Source organism: Chaetodon trifascialis, chromosome 9 (assembly GCF_039877785.1).
Source record: "Chaetodon trifascialis isolate fChaTrf1 chromosome 9, fChaTrf1.hap1, whole genome shotgun sequence".
NCBI lineage: Eukaryota > Metazoa > Chordata > Actinopteri > Chaetodontiformes > Chaetodontidae > Chaetodon > Chaetodon trifascialis.
This window is the reverse complement of record NC_092064.1, coordinates 25680108-25699911: the sequence shown is the minus strand read 5'-3', so window position 1 is coordinate 25699911 and position 19804 is coordinate 25680108. Positions and strand designations below refer to the sequence as shown.

The window sequence follows — 19804 nt, the reverse complement described above, 5'->3', positions numbered from 1 at the left end:
CTATGAATGATAATGTTATTTCGGATGAGGTGCGTGGGCGAGGAGTCAATCTATGAGTCCCTGTATCACGATGCTCATATAAGGTGCAGAACGCAGATTCAACACTATTAAAACGGATGGCAGAGGGAACACAACAGAGCATGGATTCAGCCTGTGTCTGCAGTTAGGCTGGGGGTGGGGCTGGGGGCGGATAGGTAGAGGCACCCACCCTGGTGTGTAGAAGTATCAGAGGTGACTCACCAATGAAGTAGGCCAACAGGAACAGGAGTGTAACTGAGATGAGGATGGCACTGAGAGCAGCACATTTCCAGTTGCAGTGCTTATAGGGTTTCTTCAGGCTGAAGGCAGGTCGGGAGAAGGTGTTTCGAGGCAGAGGGCGTGGGGGAGGCGAGTACACCGTACTGGAGGTCAAAGGATATCCTGGTGATGTTGTGCAATACATGGGTGACGTTCCGCCTGGCTTGAACAGGAAGTGCCTGGAAAAAACACATTTTCTTGTTAGTCGTAACAGAAACACTCATTTCTTAGTGATGTCTATCATCATTATATTGCAGGTTATTGTCTATCCAAGTGCTGTCCCTCCCTCTGGTAAGTAATTCTGCTTCCAAGCATATTCAATGCTGTTACCACAGTCACGCTACTGCTAGGTTAGTGAGACTACTAAAGCATACTGGATTGTGCTCAGTTGAAACTGTGAATCAATATCAAATCTAATTTACAGGACTAGCGACCGCAGCTGGCTCTTGTTTATGTATTCATGCTAGTGTGGTGAGGAGTAATTCCCAGTAACTATGTGTCAAGGCTGTGCCCGACAAGAGATACAGCATATAAGTTTGCAGCATGGACTTCAGAAGATTTATTCACCCTTGAAGAACATGGCTGGCTATCTCAGAAAACATGTGTAGAGCAGCATGTCCAAGAGCCATATGAGCAGCCCATCAGAGAGTCAGTGGCAGCAGCACTGTTGTCAAGGCCATTTTACTGACAAGTTTACAAGAAGCTCCCGAGCGACAGTGACATGAACGTGATTGAATGTCACATTACAATGTATGATGTGGAAAGTCACTGAGACCGGAGTTTATTTATAAATATCTGGACAAATCTCTGACATATCCTATTCTAGAAATAGGAGATAACACGGACAACTGTGTTTCATAAAGCGGTCATGCTTAACATTAATCAAAAGCAATACAACCCAACAATGTGACTTGATGCAAATTGTTAGTTGTATTAAACAGGGACGGGACAAACACAGCAAAGATTCTAGCACTGCAGGAGACACGCACTGATGATTGACAGCATTTCAAAACAGAGGATGTTTGATGGAAAAATAGCACAGGCATCACTATTGTTTTCATGGCAAAGCAGATTCTGACAGGAGTGTGAGCCAGATAGCAAGCATGCAACATACCCGTCGCTGTACGAGGCATCGTGGCGTGCTGATGCTAGAATGTCCATCTCTATGAGGTTGTCCTGTAAAGTCTCTAGGAATGTCTGCTTTGCTATGTTTCTACACACAGGTGGAAAGATGGATATGAAGCTAGTGTGAGATGCGCGTGCAAGAAACACAGAAATGCCAGTACAGTATGTGATCACCAAGCAACATCAACAACAACTTACAAATGGACAGACGGCATGGGACAAAGAAACCAAGGCCCTTATGGAACTACTTCTACAAAGGTGTGAGACAAATAACATCTATCTCTCTTGTTCCCCTCATTTGGGCACTGCCATACCTTGTTTTGTACGAGCCCTGCCCTTCTCTGCAAGCGTCTTGCTCCTCTCTGATAAACATTAGAGTATTCTGGCTCCTTTAAGGTTGTGGTTGGAAGAAAACAATGCATCACTTACAAATAAAAACCTTAAAGTTTCTAACACGTATTTCAGACAAAACACTTTTTATTACCTGGATTTCATTTTCATTATCAAAGTTTCATAGTTTTCACGCTGGAAGGCATCCTGAAGTACAGTTGTTTTTCATTTAAAGGTTGCAACACGCCAAAAAAACACATTTTCAGTCAATTCTCAGGTTTCTACAGGTGCATGTCTCATTTCTCCCTCCAGGAACTCCCCCCTGTGAGAGCTCTGTTCCATAAGGAAACACAGCAGCAATGCAATGGAGAAGTGACTTCATGCAATGGGCAGGCTGAACACGTTCAGTGGTACAAGAGAAAAGCCTTGTTTTTGATCCCTGATCTGATCATAGGCTCTGAAGTTTGTGTTTTGGGGAAGAATGCAACTTTTAATGGAGAGAGAGGGAGAGATGCTTGGCAGAAAATGGTGGACAGGACCAACCAGCTGCTGGCATCCCTCCAGAGGCAGAGCAGGATAAGACCTACCAGTGCTGAATTCATCAGGATCATTACATTTCACAGAAGTGGCCACAGAGGGCCATTGTAATACTATTAACTAGGTAAAGGTGACATTTAATATTTCTGTGTCCGTGTGGATGTTACTAATGGTTTCAATTTCATTATTGGAGCTTCAGTCATGGATCTTTTTTCCAAGCAATAGGTCATAAACACTATATATGTGGTTTGAGCAGCACTCTGCTTGTTGCAGATCCATTCTCCACACCATCTGTTTTCTACTCCACAGGGAATACCTGTGCAGGATTAACTTTGGAGCTGGATGACGTGTAATCAGTCATTATACCACTTACCGTCCTTCTACCAGCTGAAATTGACGCTCATTTTCCTGTTGACTGAGCCATCTCACAAAAAGTGAAGGAAAAGACAGTAATTCTGTTCATGGCTGGTTGTTTATCCATGCCAAATTAGATATTACCTCTTCTCCCGTCAACAACAGTTTTTTAAGGCAATGTGTTTACTTGATACACTACAGACAATAGTGTGGTCTCAACATTGTCACTGGATTGCTATAAACTGATAATAATAATCAAATCATCCAAATAAAGAGAAATTAATTTTGAAATCTATAATAACTTCCTTAAAAATAAAGGCCACATAAGTGCTTTTTATTGAAATGTGGTCAGCGGGGGACCTGATTGGGGGGAGTTTTTCTACTGCTAGCAGAGAAATGTGAACATTAGAAGGATCAAAATAATTTGCCTTGCTATTCTGGATTTCATACCGCCTTGCAATGAGACGAGCCAAAAAAAAACCAACAGATATTCCCTTTGTTACAATAACACTCGACAGATCGACTTCACACAAGAGCCTCCTATTGAGAAATGTGCTAGAGAAGTGAATACTGATTAATATGAAATAAATAAAACTCAGGGCTGAAGTGGAGGAGCTATGAAGCCTGCTCACGGGAGCCTGGGTATAATTTTGAAAGAACTGTTTCATATCCAACACGATTAGAATTACTCTGCTGTCTAAACTCAATAGCTTCCACTGTTAGTATTGCTAACATTACACGAAAACCCAAAAACAGGACTTTTCTCTTGTTTGCCACAGAACCATGTTCATCACAAATGTAGGCCTTTGCCCCAAGCAGGGTAGTTTCCATTTTATTGCTTTGCTCCATGTTAGCACCGTGGCAATTTAATATGGAGCAGACAGCATGAAAACCTGTGTTCACCGGCACCGGCTCAGGCTCGCTCTTACAGATGCCAACATCTCTATACTTTGTCGAGGAAACAAGTTACACAGTACCTTGTTTCCAGGGGGATGTTGCTGTTGAGTAGCCAGTTGTCCTGTGCGCTGCCGGAGTCTTGACCACTGGCGGGACCCTCGGGGGGAATCGAGCTGTCTGTGGGCGCGGGACTTGGATTGCTCCGCGGAGTGTAGTTCCCTCTGTTCAAGGAGTTAATGGAGGCTGCATGGTGCTGATGATTGGGCGAGTGGGAGTGGGAGAGTGGTAGAGGAGGCGTCCGCAGCCGAGAGTGGTTTTGAAAGGCTCCGTCTGAAAGTGAAAGAGCAAAGAAATGAAACACGTTAGAGACACTTTAAAATAATAACGACTCCACTGTTTTAATGCTCTTTAAATCTTGGTAATCTCTGGAAGCACAAACTGAGACATGTTTGCTCGCCAACACACAGTTTTGAAACTACTGCAGATCCACTGAAGATGCACATTCCAAAAGATTTGTGGAAGCGTGTGTGCGAGCAGGCTCATGGTGTTATTTTAACTCCCTGAGCCTCAACATTCTGATTAATGAATGATTAGCCATAGTTTTACCAGCAGCCCATAAATTAATTCCTAAACTTAAGACTAAATTCACTGAAGACCTGCAAAGCTCTCACATCAACCGCTCTTAAGTCCCTCTTCTGCTCATTATTTCTCCCAACTGGTCTCTAACAGAGTGTACTCTGTGCCTCCCGCAGAGACCCGGGACTGTTTACTCAGACCAGACACTGGCTCCTGTGTAAACAGACGATCTGGCCTCTTCTTGAAACTGACCAATTCTTTAGGCTTTTTTTCTTCGGCCAGAGAAGGATGTTTGAGCATCTGTGCTCTTTTTGGACAAAATCTTTAACTACTGCCACAACTCAATGGAAGCAAATGTAAGATACTGAATTCCAAAAAGTATGAGCTAACATCATCTGTTCTGCCAACAATCAGCCATTGTCAGCTACACGTCATGATCAGATTTGCGGTGGTCAACCTTATTAGAAGTGATACCTGTGGTCAGACTGTTCCAAAACTAGTTTCTTTAGGTCTTCTGCCAGCTCTGTTGTCTTCACATCAGACAATTTCAAAATATTAGGTATGAAGTCTAGACAAACAGATTGTATCCAGTGGTCCAGCTGTACATTATATGCACTTGATTTGCTCTGCGCTTCACAAGATAAAAGACCAATGTCCTTGTGCACTCTGTATCCATTTATTTCCACATCTGCTAAGCCATTCATCAATCAATGAACTCTTGGCTTTACACAGAGCGAAAGAGTGGCTTTCTTTTATGGCAGCAAGCCTCCTTTATTTCACAGATATCCACAACACTAAATTGCCAATTTACAGCAGAGAGAGTGGAATATAGACACACAGAAGGGCTTATTTTGGATAATCAGCTCCTTCATTAAAGCGACACTTACTCGTGGCAGTCAAGAAGCTTTGAGTCATTTCAGATTTTTTAGAGGTCAAGAACATGAAGCTGCTCAACATGTGTCAATCAAGGCAGATTGATAAACTGCTGAGGTGCAAAACTGGCTGTGCTGAGAACAAAGGAGCATTAAGCGTTAGTACGGAGGCATTTTAGGGAAGTGGAAAGCGAGCCCGTCATGTTCACAGGTGATGTGTTAATGAATGGTTCAGCAAGGAAAAACAAGATAAAAATATGTCCCTTCCTGCGAGGCGGTCAACATGCATGTGCTTTACAGACTTAACGATTCCACACATACCTACATTGATAGTGTTTGTTAAATAAAATCAACATTTCTAAATGTCTATTTACATTCTGTACGTTTCATAACCATCATAAATAATGGCGAGACCACTGTTTTTCATCTTCAGATTCTTTGTGAATCTGGCTCACTGCCGCATAGTTCACATATTTCACAGGATGAACCCCTGACAGAAATTGTTTCATTTCTTTTTCATTTTGGAGAGAGTGCTATAACCTGCATCTGTTGCACTGACAGATGGTTCCATGCTGAGCACTTCTGCACAATGCTGCCCTCGCAATTAGCTGAGCCACTGAGAGAGACGCACACCACGGCCTTGATGAACAATGGAGTACTGCGAGGTAAAACCACACAGTTGTTGATGACCTCCCTCCTGCTCAGTAATGTACCTGATCCCCAAAGCCATTAATAAGGTTATGCTAATTCGATACAGGGACAGCACAGACATACGCACTGAAACATATCACAAGGACAAATGCATCACTGCCCTGGAATGCATTTACTGCTTGGTAAACAAATACTTTACTTCCTACGACGATCAAGCAAGAGTGGGGCAACAAGAAATTAATTTTTCTGACATGTGGTAACTTTTTTTTCTGAGGACTGTACTTGCAATACATCTTAAGAGTCATGCTACGGTCTCAAAAACTACCACAGAAATTAATCAATATATGTAATTTTATGATGTAAGCTTCATAAAAGTATTATTGACTGCAAGTCTCCTGCGTGGGCTAGCAACACACTGTTGGTATTCCTGTTATTTTGTCCACTCTGCATGGAAAAACCACCATAACTGGAAATAGTTGTTTAAAGACCAAATCACTTTTGCAAATAAATTCACACTGTGCACGCAAATGCGCACACACACACACACACACACACACACACACACACACACACACACACACACACACACACACACACACACACACACACACACACATATATAACGTTGTATTACTATTTCTCAGTTGAAACATAACAGTCATAAACATTAGATGACAACATAATCTACATTTAAATCAAATTTCCAAGTGTAAGTGGATTAAGTCCAGTTTTAATACTTTATGTCATGCTCTGCTGGAAGTTCAAATGTTCTCATCTGTTATAACTTCTCAGTAGCCATGCAGCGTTATGAACTATTTAAAAGAATCTTCTACATGTAGTGCCCTCAAAATGCTTTGCAGTCTGCACAGAAGTCTCACTAAACTCACCTACTTCTTTGCATATAAGCCATCACCATTTCAATGCATTACAGACCATGTTCTACAGAAAGAGAAGCACTGCATCATGATCAAAACCCACTGCCTGGCTGTATGCATGTTTGTCCTTGTCCAACCAATAGCCCTTCAACAGCCAGGCAAGTAGTCACTGTTATGTTTGTGGGAATAAACAGAGAGACAAGAAACAAGACAGTTTAAGAGACAAAGCACGGGGCAACACGACCCCCACAGATGTGGCGATTCAGCAACAATTATTCACTACTATCCAAAGGACAGAAAAAAATTAATGGTTTTCTATTGACCTGCCTTGCACAACGAAATTGGCAAGAAAAGGAGATTCATTTGTTATCAGAGAGACAGAGAAGGGGGACTTTGGTACAATAGCTAAACTTTCACATGGCATTCAAAACAGAGGCCTAAAGATATCCATTCATTCCGGGAATGTGGCTTTTTCATTTTTCTTCCTAACAGATGTATGCACTGGTTAAGGCCTCCTGATGCTATTCCAGACAAGTAATTACGGCAAATCCACTTCATTAGCTAGGACTTCACCCTCCACCCTGAGAGATAACAGGAATGTCTGTGTAATGGTAAGATGGTATAATTGCTGGGAAGCAAGCGGACAGCTTGTGAGGTATCACATAACTACACCATAAAATTAAAACTAATACTAATTTATCAGAGTTTTCATGAAAATGCAGGATATTTCAAACACCTAAAATACTTAAATGGATTAAGGAACAAGTTAGTATTTTCTGTTGAGGGTTCAGAATCCAGGATTTGCGAATATTGTGAGATCCGTGAGCTTGTTCACCATTTACCTATGAACAACTGAATTTACTTAAGTCAATGAAAAATCTGGCACGTGCATCTCAATCATTTTGTGTGCTTTGATGCTGAAGCTCTAAATGGTATTAAAATAGCTAAATTAAATGTTCTGTATATTTCTAAACAGTTGATGGTGAATTTATTTAATGTGTTTATTATGTGCAGACTGCAGTGTGGATTACTGGGAAGACTGTACTGAGTTCTATCCAAAAGTGATAGAAATCAACAAATCCCACAAAATAAATAATTCAAAATGTCATAAACATGGTAATTAGTGTGATTCATCTGAGGGATTGCCATGCTTCCTTTATTGGTGCAGGTGTGCAGCACTCACTACAATAAGCCAGTAGCCTTGTTGCTGTAACTGCAACTCAGCTACTTTAATTAAAATGTAAAATGTGTAGCCATGAAAGTTTAGGCTTGAGTTTTTTTATGGAAGAAACTCTTTTTGTGTCTGTGATTTCAGCGAACACCAGCTGAGTTATACAAAAATAAAACCACTTATCTTGCACAAGAGATGCACAGAAAATTGCACCTAGTGGGTTAGGAAAAAAACAAATCCTGCTTCTTGGACTAAATTTGTGCAATATAGCACTCAAACGTCGACTTGTCAGTAATACTGCCACAACTCAGAGGGACTCCTGCAAATCTCACCCCCCATATGAGTGGGTGGAGGTCCCGCCTGACTAAAATCAGCAACAACAGTCACTGACAAAATTCAACACACCACACTGTAGCAGTAAATCTAAATGTAAAAGACCAGCCTTTACTTTATTAGATACATATTTCAGTGGAGCTGTGGCTACCAGATGGTAGAGAGAGCAGCACTTCAGCTGTCAGGAGCAATTAATGTAAGCTACGTCAAACTCTCCATATGCACGTTATGTGCTGTTCAAATGGAAAACTAATTTGTTTGATACCTGTTTGTAAGTTTGCAGTAACTGTAACATGTATGAATGTCAAATTAAACCTTTCATTAATTAATTATTAAATGTACAAAGTTGGTTGACATCACCCACACATGAAAAACATTTCAGTGGCATAATTTTTGCCACATTTGGTGACATGTGGAGGAACAATCCGCTCACACTTAATTTGCCACCGTGTGCACTGTCCAGGGAGAAGGTCTATTTCTGAACAAGGACAGTGGTTAAAATCCGCAGCACTAATGGTCACACCTGATGAAATAAAGTGATATGACATGCCCCGGACACCCGATCGACGCACCGAGGTGTGAGCCATTCAATACAGAATTAATCAAAAGCTTTCTAGCGTCCCGATAAATCATTGAATCTTGCTTACTGCTACAGCCCCTATGGCTAATCACAGGAGCAGAATTTCCAGTTGAGTAGCATTTGTCTATAAAAATACAAATAGAATTTATCATGAAGGCAGTGAAGCTGCACTCCTGGCTCCCTGAAGCTGGCTCTCTCTGCTGGCCCTGCTGTTTCCTACACCATTAGAAAAGTCTGAAGGAAAGAGCCATGTGGGAATACTAGCTGTCTTTCCTGGACTCATTTGAGAGGTAACAGGTACCACAAACAACACATGGTGGGTATAACGCTCAGCTCTCCACTGGCTCTCTCTGTGGGAATAAGGGGAAAAGACCTTCTTGAATCCAAACATAAGCTCAACTTGATTACTAACTGGAGGAAAACCCTGTTGCTGTATACATAAGTATATAACACCCTGCCACCAGCTTTCACTGAGGACAACAAATGAGGCAAGCAACAAGAAAAACAGTTTCATACCATATGTTCTATGCATGTAGGGCAAAATGGTAATACAAGGCAATGCAAAAGTAAACTGAAACATAACAAAACACATACAAAGAACATAATGAAAAAAATCTATTTATCAGACAAAACAAATGAAATAATATATATATATACTCTATTTCTTTTTTCAAACTGAGATTTACCACAGTTTGCAATCTAATCCATTAGGACTAGTCCTGGCATATGTTTCTCTCTCCCTTTCTGAGATCAAATGGATTTTCTGTCATTCTTTAGCAAGAACAAGACAAGTGGTTATGTATGCTCTGTTCAGTCTGTCACTCTGCTGCATATCCATCAAGAGGTTGAAGATTTTCTAAAAGGGCACAGATGGTCTGCAATTATCATGGAATGAAAGTAATGCATCTCACTTTATGTCAATGAAAAGAAGCTACGTAGGTATGCAAAATGCATTATCTGTGGTATCTGTGCGTTGACAAACAGCAAGTTGAATGGAACCGGACAAACTGTCTGTTGGCTCCAGTTCATTGATAACTCACGATCAAGAAAAGCCAATTCCTTTTGATGTGTCAACTCAAAACTGAAATTTCACATACTCCGAAAAACAGGGGCATGGCATGCAAGTGCCATGTGCCACTCATTAAATTATTATTTAGCCTCAGATACTTTCATTCCTCATGGTGTCTGTGGATGAATTACTTTCTGGGATGACCTCTTTTAACCACATTTCCCCCCGTCCTTGCAGACGAGGGATGATTAAGCAGTTCAAATGAAGACTTATTTGAATTCACACACGACCGCATCCCCGAGCCTTCTACCCGGCTCGGCATTCCTGCTTGGTCAGCTGTGAGGTGGTGGTGTGCTGGCCCTTTCACCAGGGAGCCCGGCTGCACTTAAGCCAACACTGGCCGACCCCATGCTGTTTTGCATTAAGAGATGCTAATACTGGGAGGTTGCAGTGTCTCAGATCTTGCTGCTCAGCGTGGCAGCGGGCTCCCACTGGCAGTCTCCCCAGGAAGAAGCCCCTCAGAGAAAGCCGAGGGCCACAGCGAAACACATGCTTCACAAAAGGACTGCAGGCTTCAGTGAGCAGCCTCGTCAGCCTTACAGAAACCCTGGCTCAGTGTTCTTCCAAATGAAAACAGGATCCCGCAAAAAAAAAAATAAACAAGGCAGCCTTAGAGGCTACTAATGTGAATAACGATATGCTGCTGAGAGCGTTTACTTGTTCAAAATCCAGCAGAACATTTTAAGTTCTGTATGTGGGCTCAAAGATGACCTTGAGCAAATCTAATCTGAAGTGATAAAAGGCACCTGTTTTCCAGTGCAACAAATATACTGTGAGCCACTTATTTTAGGCATACACAGTTTTCTGTGGTTGTTTACTAGCAGTAAAAAAGTAAATACTTCCTGCACCATGTCAAATCTGAATGTGAAGATTTCTTCAATTACTGACCTGTATGTCAAAGAGATCTGATTTCATATTCCAGTCATTTTCACCATGGTGGCTTTTAAATTACCTTTTTTGCTCATGTAATTCCCTCTGAAAACCTGAGTTGAATACTTAATTCCAGATTACATTTGGCCACATGAAGTCTTTTTTTTCCCAACCAGAATTCCAACCGCTGCATGAAACAGAAATCATTAGAATTCAGTTTCCATAACTTTGATAAAGCAACTCAGGAAACTCGTGATCTTTGGTTTAATCATATTGGATATGCGGTTCTGTGTCCATAACCCTGTTCTGCATGCCACTCTCCACACAACCTATTTGGCTCACTCTCGGTTTGTCACCTTGAGAAGATGAGGTTTATGTAGCTGAAGGGAAAAGTGTCACTACGCATTGAACAAGTTTTAATGAAGTCATTTCATTCCCTGAAATGGTGAAACCAGCTTGGATTGACAGAGTTATTTAGTTACATATATTATTTGCCACAAAAGCTTTGGGGCCTGGAAATATTTTAAATAGAGAAGCACCAGCTATCACAAAAATCCAAGATTTTAATAAACAGAATCTGCAAGCTTATAAAGTAATTGGATGTGATGTGGGAAATGCGCAAGAAGGCGTGGAGCAGGCTGACACGACTCACTAGGTGGTTTAAGTGAACAAACAGTGGAGGCTCTTCTCTGCTCTCTCTCTGATTGTAATTGGCTCCTTACTGTCAAAGATTTCCTGTGATTAAACAATGAAGAATTCCAAAGAAGAGTCTCAAAGAAAAGATTATTTTGCATAAATTACAACTAATTCATATGTAACTACAAAAAGGTGAAGGGTCCTCAGAATGGACAAGAGCATGGCTGTCAAAAGTACACAGGAGAAGTAGAAAAAGTGCCTTTGCACCCACTAGCAAGAGAAACACAGAAACATGCTGCACTATGCAAATTCAAAGTAATCTTACAAAGCCTGTGGATGACTAAGGTAGGAAATTCCTCCTCAGTCCTCTCCTACCCCTTAGTGACAGCCTGAGGCCAACCTAAATGCTGTACCTATGCAAATCAGTGTCATTGTTATGAGACAAATCTGCCACGGTAAAGGCCAATTCCCCCCACCCATGTCCCCTCCAGCACAGTCATGTCACTGCTGGGTGACCAGCGTGTTGCTACTGTGGAATTAGGGGGGAGATTTGCGGCGGGATTAATAACTCATTCTGGAGGCTTTCTGAGCAGGCAGCTGGAGCACTTTGGAGTTTGATGTAATTCAACCCTTTGGATAGTTAACTTGCAAGCTTGATCAATTATTTAGAGCATTTTATTTTGTTTTGTGTTTGTCATGCCGGTGGGATAAGCAAGTAGCTGCTGTAGTTCAAAGGCAGCAACACTGAAATATCAGAAAAGAAAAACTATTCAGCATGCAAAGGGATGACCTATGGGAGATATATGGCATAAATAACTGAGTTTGAATGACAGCATTGTTAAGAACATATAACTTGCTCCACTTCAAAATGTGGGATTAATAATAAATCTGGTTTTCTGAGTTTACAAAATACTCAAATGTTCTTATGTCCATACATTTTTCATATGCCATTCAGTGAGTTTAAGAAGAATCTACGAATGTATAGCAGTTATACAGCAACAAACAAATACTATTATATCGACTCAACAAAACAATTTCACCCATGTTTATTATCTGCCACAGATAATTCATTAGTGCCCACAGTGGCACGGCAAATAAAATCTTCACAATGATTTAAGGAGTAAGATAACTGCTGATACAATGTGTAACTCACTTTGACTGCTCCTTAGTAAATCCACTGTACGTGTTTTTATAGTCACTGAAGTTTTGTCAACATGTCAGCACTATGTTTGCAGTTTGAGTGCAAATGTCATTCTGTCAGTCTGAATGAGTGTTAAGTCAACAGCAGGAGACAAGAGGAATGAGAGGCTGACATTTATTAATGAGAAACCACATCAGGAATTTTCAAACCTAATCTAAATCAAGGGGCACTGTTTAAGTTTGAGCCGTTATCAAAATACAAATCTAAAGTAAGGGGCCAACTCTGTTTTTAATAAACCTGGAAGGAGTCCGTCCTTGCAGTTATACAGTATATGATGATACAGCAAGGATTACATTACAGCTGGTGTCAAGCAGCTGTCTTTATTCCTTGCTTATTTCCTATCAGGTGCGGAGGATGCATGCAGGCTGCTGTTTCTGAAAATTCTATTGAGGGATTGTAGATGGTTACTCCCACCAGCACGCATTGAAACTGAAGAGAAGTATCTGTGACAAATATCTCCTACTGAACCAAAATCGTCCATCTCTTTGAGTGAGACTCTGAACTTTCCAGACCTCGCTTCAGAGAGTTCTGCGCATTTCCTGAGGCTACATATCGATTCAAAGTTTCAGCTCTCTCTCATGGTGCTCAGAAAAAAGGGACATATTCTTGCCCATAGCCATCTGCATGACCTATAACACAACACATCCAGGAGCAGGGGAAGGCTAACCTCCAGAAAGCAACAGTAGTTTGAAAACCAACTCACCATCAGCAGTTGCAGTGGCAGGAGCATACACGTTCCCTGAGCCAGTTTTAACTAAGAATGAATTGGGGCCAAACTCATCCTCAGAGTCAGAGTCCTGGGCTGGCTGAGCCGCACAGTTACCTAGCAACCCTCCCTGGCTCTCATTGGCTGCAATGGAAGGGGGAGGGTATGGGAGCTGCTCAACGGGGGAGGAGGAGGCGGATGAACAATGCAGCGGAGGACCTGTGGACCACAAACAGAGACAACACATGGGGGGGAAATGAAACACACCCAAACACAGGCAACATCACATAGGAGCAGAACACACACACACACACACACACACACACACGCAAACACACACACACATAAGTAAGACTTAACTCTGACACTTAAAAAAAAAACAAAAACAGGGACACATCTGCCTTTGTCTCCGCCACCTCACCCCAGCTGGGAGGAACACTGCAAACAACTGAAATGAATTTGAGACAGAATAGAAAAGGCAAATACCTGGCACTGGTTTAGAGAAATAAAAACAACAAAACACCTTTTTGGGATGTTAGATGCAGAAAAGGGGAACAATTACAGGCTACAATGCTCAAATCCTTTAACAAAACAAACAAGCACAAAAACCCCCCACAACTGATCAGTTTGGATGTATGCCTACATCAAAGCTCAGCCTATATTCAGTAACAAATGCATGTTAAGTCAGAAATATCTGCTCAAATACAAGTAAATAATATTTCACACTAATTCTTGACACTCTCATTTTGAACTTTTTTGAAAGTATCACAATTTGACATGACTACACTTCTCCAAATTACAAAAATTACGCAGGCGGATTCAAATTTGTGTGCTGTGCAGCAGGCACATGAATCATATGTTCCCAGGCATGGAGGGGTTGTTAATACCCCCTCCTGCGGAAATACATATAACCCCTGGCAGCAAAGAAATGAATCCAACCTGAACCAATCCTTCCTATTTCTTCTGTGCTCTGTGTCCATTTCAGCTTCCCTACTTGTCAGTAATATAAAACACCAGAGGGATTAGACTGGCCACTCACCTAAACAGCAGAATACCAATAATTTACAGTTGTGATTATCTATAGCCTCTTGTTATATAGCAATACAGTATGCTAATTCTTACATACAAATATCATACAATTTCTTCTTTCGAGGCTTACTGGCTCCAATTCCCATGCTGTCATAAAATGTTAAATCTCCACAGAGCTCCTATTAATGTGTGATTAACTCCTGATGCAGCTCTGCGCCACGCTGAAAATGGACTACTTAAGTAACGTGACTGCAGCGAACAAAGCCATCAGTTTGGTGCTCTCCCATCTTCCCATCAGTCCGTCGGTGTTGATGTTGAAATTCCTGCTGACTCTACTGTCATCCATCAGGAGAGATAAATTTCCTCTCACTCTGTAATGATCCCTGAAGAGTATTAAAATACGGCTCAGTGACTCACATCTAATTAGGAAACAATTAGTGATACTAACATATCAGCCGCAGCCCTACACAAGCAAATGTCCACTGCCCCTGAGAGTCACAGTTTGTGCTTTATATATACTTCCCACCACACACTTCATTTCTCTCTCAATCCTCTAATGTAGGTGCAGGTAATGGGTACAGTGGCACAGTGGCCATGCTGCGGGTTAATGGCCGTGACACTGTTGTGCTTGACTCTACAGCACTGTACAACCGGGAGAGAAAGAGCTGTTGAAATTAGAAGCCATTCCCAGAGCCCTTCGGACACATCAAAGACACTACATTCAGCGTGTGTCAAATAAACAACACTCTGCTGCTGAACAGAGGATCTTTCACTGAGCTAGTATCTGTGGGCATGAAAGTCCAGAGGCAAGACGAACATTCTCGACATGAGAGACAAAAATGAGCTGTACCAAGTCTCTGACCGAATATTACAGCATTTTCCTCACGGAGAGAATTAATCAATGAGACAAGAAAAGATTAAAGTCCTCTAAAAATGGTCAAAGTCATAACCTAAATGAGGTCAAGGTAGTCATGCTCGGCAGCCATTAGTTTAGCACACAGAGGTTTTACTGTCTCACTGTGTTTAATTAATGCTGGCTTGTCCAGTTCGTGCCCGAGCCACATGCACCGAACATCGTGCACGGGGCTGCTGCAGGCCAGAAACGACAGCCTGAGACGGCCAGAAAAGTTTCTCTGGCTGCCAGAGTTGATTGCCTTTGCCTTCAATCACTATATTATGGCAGCAAAAGGGGACCTTTACTTAGGAGGACCTGGACCATGCGCTACTAGTCAGTTCCTGACAGCTAAAGGAAGCGCCAGTTACTGTCTGGTTTGGCCTGACAGCAAACACAGACCACCGACAACTGCATTAGAGGTCTTAATCAACTCATTAGGAGCCCAGAAAGATGAATAAATCAGTTACTGTGATCGGCAGGAAAGGATAACTGCTAATGACACTGCAGTGTTCAGTGCAACATGGAAAAAATGCTCCATACATGTTTTGCATTATGTTCTGAAATATAACTGATGTTCTGATTCAAAGTAACTTACAAAAGGTGTAACAACTGAATTATTTTACAATTCCATATTCAATTAGTTTAATTTTGATAAGGATTATCTAAAAATCACTTTATAAGTATATTAGTTCAACAGTGCAAGTTGTCAAACATAACAAAAGTGGCTCAGGCAGCAATTATCAAAGCCCGAGTTCAAAGTATGACATTTATTTTCCAGGGAAAAGCAGTATCAGTATGTGGTTCAAGGATGAGAGACAGATGCTGAAACATGCGAATGTGGGCGGCAACGCATCAATATATATATTTTTTTTTCAACCCTGCAACTTACAATAAATAAGCAAGTAGGTGTTCTGTGTTGTGCTCAAAACTTTAAGATAACAAATGAACTGGCTGCTGCAGAGAGAGAGCATGAGTTCATCTGGTCACAGGGTAAATTCTCCTGCTATGGGCAATATGAAAAACACACTTTATACATAATTTTAAACATCATGTAGAAATATATTGTGATATTGTTAATTTTCTGGAAATTCATGGGAATGTCTTGTTTTCACTAACACGTATGCAAACATCCTGAAACACAGGCAAGCAGTGAAGGTATGGTGCGTGGAGATGAAAGGGGCATCCTCGAAAAGGCTCAGGCGCTCACAAGCGAGGATGGAGCGAGATCCTTCCACATGACTGTTTGAAGGATATTACTTCATGGGCTTCACTTCATAATCCTCTACAGTATGCCTTCGAACAGCTGCTTAAAGGTACTGCACTCCTGTAGCTTTGGTCTGATAAATGTCACAAAATAGTGGAAAGTGCCATCACAGTTTCAAGATAGCACAAGGTGAGGTTGGCAGATTTCCAAATTGCTTATTTTGTCTGACTAACGCAGTCCAAAAAGATATATTTACTACTATAGAAAAAGCCAGCTTCATTCAGGATTAACCACTTATTTAAATATTGATTTATTTATTTGCTGTCAATCAACTAATCAATTAATCATTTGACTGCTTCAGCACTAAAACCAATAAATAATTACACACTTCAAAGGGATTTGTGGAAACACCCTGTGCAAAGATATCTGACAACCTCTGTGCGTTATTTCAATGTGATCAATCTGTGCAGGGTGGTGTGTATATGTGCTGACTAATGAGTGGAGGCCAGAGGAGACGTCTGCAGAATTGCTTAAGGTGTACACACTCACATAATGTAGGGACTAAAACTCAGAATCGTGGACTGGAAGCTACGAGACTAATCACAATGATCAAGCTTGTGCATGAGAAAGAGGTAGAGTCATTAGCACTGTACGAGCACACACGACAAATCATGTTTAAAAATGCCGTCATTTGAGAAGGCTTCTCTGGCTATGGGATAGAGAACAAAATCACGTAAATAGAGAATATAATTTAGAGGGAGAATGTAATTGAGTGAAAAGAAAATCAAATAAGCAGAGTCAACATCCTTCATCCGGGGAGTCCTGATCTTTACTTCTCTCTCTCTTTTTCTCTCCAAACCTGGCTAATCTTTCTGATTTTGCCTCTAACTGCTGTATATTCTGAAGCTATACATAGAAATGCTCAGGGAGATAAAGGTTGTCATGCTTCCAATACACAACATGGTAAATAAGATCTATGACTACGTTGTACAACTGCACACCCACAAAAGCGAGTAAGGTGAAGCAGATGTGTGATTCCACAGTGACAACAGGAATTATCTGTTTGCTCAAGGACTACCGCTGCAGGCAGTGTCTATAAAAAATGCAGTGTATTTGCAGATTAACACTGAAGAAAAAACAAACATCTCTGCGCCTGTCCGGTAACATCAACTGATGCCATGTGGCATACAAAGCATGCAGGATGCACAGGAATGACTCACAGAGTCTCAGCGGGGACTGAGTGTCATCATCACACCGCTACTCTTGTTGTAAATGCAGATTGTGTTGAATCTCCATTTTATCATAGAGCCGGATGTTCTGCATGCAGGATTAATGTAGTCAAGATACCAGCATTTTTATTCAATGCTAATGCTAAAAATTCATGTTAATATTCTACAATGATGCCAGGAAAAACAAGAAAAAAAAAAAATCTCTAACACCGTGTGTTTCCACATTGACTTGGGCAGCTGTGTAGTAAGAATCATACATGGTTGTGTGAAAGGTTGGCAGTTTGTCTTTGGCAGATCAGTAAAATGTTGCGTAATTTGCTCCCCCTGGCACCAATTTTGTCATCCTGTGTAGGTGGAGTGGGATCCACTCCAAGATGTGATAGCATGTTTAAAGCTTTGTCATACTTTCAGCTGTTCTTCTTACTCTTCTTACTGTATTTGCATGTGGAGGTTACGTGTAGGCTGGCTCATGGTATATGACGCAGTGGGTTTTGTTCTTTCCCTGCAATACACACCTGTGATACTCACCATTGTGTCATTAGCAAACCAATAGTGTAATGCAATCTTGGTGTCAAGATTCACCACATTTTGCTCAGTCCAAGGCCTGCCTATTCAGACCAGGCTGACAGCAGACAAGACTTACCGCATGCAAGTTCTGTGCTGCTGCATCACTAATTGGTGTAGCACCTTTACAACTCCAAAACCAGACAGACCCCTTTTATAAATGTTTTGCTTGCATGCTTCACTTTCACTATACAGGTACATTCTTCAATCAGCAGATATCTAATTGTACAGATTGAAGAAAAAAAAAAAAGGATTATGGGAGTGATGCAGGAAGGCACGCAAAAGATTAATGGCTGATTCTTACCAGCATCTGTCAGCCACAACAGATTTCATGTATGAAGGCCTTCCCTTTCGGCTGATTAACTCTCTCTGGAGCCATCTGAAGGCAGCAGGTATGTGATTATGCACACCAGACCCACTGGTAACCTTGATTAAATCTTGTGCAACCAGTGCCAGGCCACTGCAAAATCAACCCACAAACATCTGCGTTTTGTGCATGTTAAACGCTTCAGTTATATCTCAGTATTCTTGACAATCTGACCCAATGTATGGAATGAAAATCAGTGCTGGAGACTGTAACATCTTTAGGAGCTTGTTATAAATGCATGCCCATTGTTAATGTAAAATTACAACTGTGGGTCTCTGGGGGTTAATACTGCATGCAATCCTTCAGTAACTGCTTGGGAAAAACAGACTTTTAGAGGATAAGTCATCATAATAAATCATGAGCAGAGTGTTGTGTGTACAGTAGTTCAAAGTGAAAATAAACCATGAGTTTCCATGTTGCTTTGACTAGAACAGTAAGTCATAATAACTTCTTCTATGAAGAAGCAAGGATGCATTGTAAGTCTCTTCAAAGGGCAAAACAGATTTATAAAAAAGCCTATTATGCCAAAGCTAATACGAATAATGCTCTATTAATTACTGAGTTATATTTCCCTACAAGGTACAATTAAGGTAGCAACAACGTAGCTTAATTGGATATTTATAGCTTTTGAATTGCATGGGTGTTATCAATTCCCTTTTCAGCTTTCCAACTTTGTCCCCCTAATGATGTGCTTTTGCTTAGCTCTCGCGGACATGTTTACAGTGTGCAACACAAATGTTCACTGGTCAAGCTCAAGTTGTCCTGGAAATACTGTGTGATACAAAGGCTTCAGAGCTGCTTAACCCATGAAAGGAGGCTTGATGCCCCTTTTTGATGTTTTTTTCTAACTGACGGCTGGCAGCATTTCAGCCCTGCCACCACTGATTAAATCTGCCCTCTTGCCTACTTTATCACTGTTCTTGGTTTGGATTGAACTGCTAAGACTCTGGCAAGGCAGTGTTAGTGCTGCCTTTGTGTCACTGACAGTGTTAGATATTCAACGTCTTTGTCACCGAAGGAAATAAAGTCCTCTAGTGGTGTTTTTACAAGCTAACATGATGAAATATGGGGTGAATATTGGCTGACAGACTGGCTATGGTTGGGTGACATGACTATTTACAGTATAGTATAGTGTGCTTTATATGAAGATAAATTAATCTGTCAAACATCAGACATTTTCCTGTTTAATATTTTTCTGCTGTATTGGGACACTGTGGGCAATTTTGCAAATCAATAAGCTGGACGGTTCTTCAGTATCGTTCAGGTATTTGATTTGCTGGGTCCCATTTGGTTATTTTATCTTTAAATCATTTTTCAGTCAAATTTCCAGAAAATGTACTTGATCACAATACACAGATTTAGAAAACACTGGCTAGTGCTGTTACAGAACAAGACAAAACAATACACACATTCAATATAAAAACAACAAAAAATGG

At 41.1% G+C, this 19804-nt stretch overlaps 1 protein-coding gene across 4 annotated transcripts in view; it reads right to left on the bottom strand.

The window, feature by feature from the left end:
• The window catches only part of tenm4 (teneurin transmembrane protein 4), a 146445-nt gene that overhangs the window by 76846 nt on the left and 49795 nt on the right, over positions 1-19804 (bottom strand). For 2 of the 4 annotated variants that reach the window (XM_070969821.1, XM_070969822.1), the window contains exons 4-5: positions 3621-3870; positions 241-476 (exon numbers count right to left, since the gene is read on the bottom strand). In XM_070969821.1, the coding sequence (XP_070825922.1) occupies positions 241-476; positions 3621-3870 (486 nt within the window). Of the gene's footprint in view, positions 1-240; positions 477-1736; positions 1753-3620; positions 3871-13077; positions 13300-19804 lie in introns of those variants that run through there. The other 2 variants (XM_070969824.1, XM_070969823.1) reach the window with 2 other exon arrangements.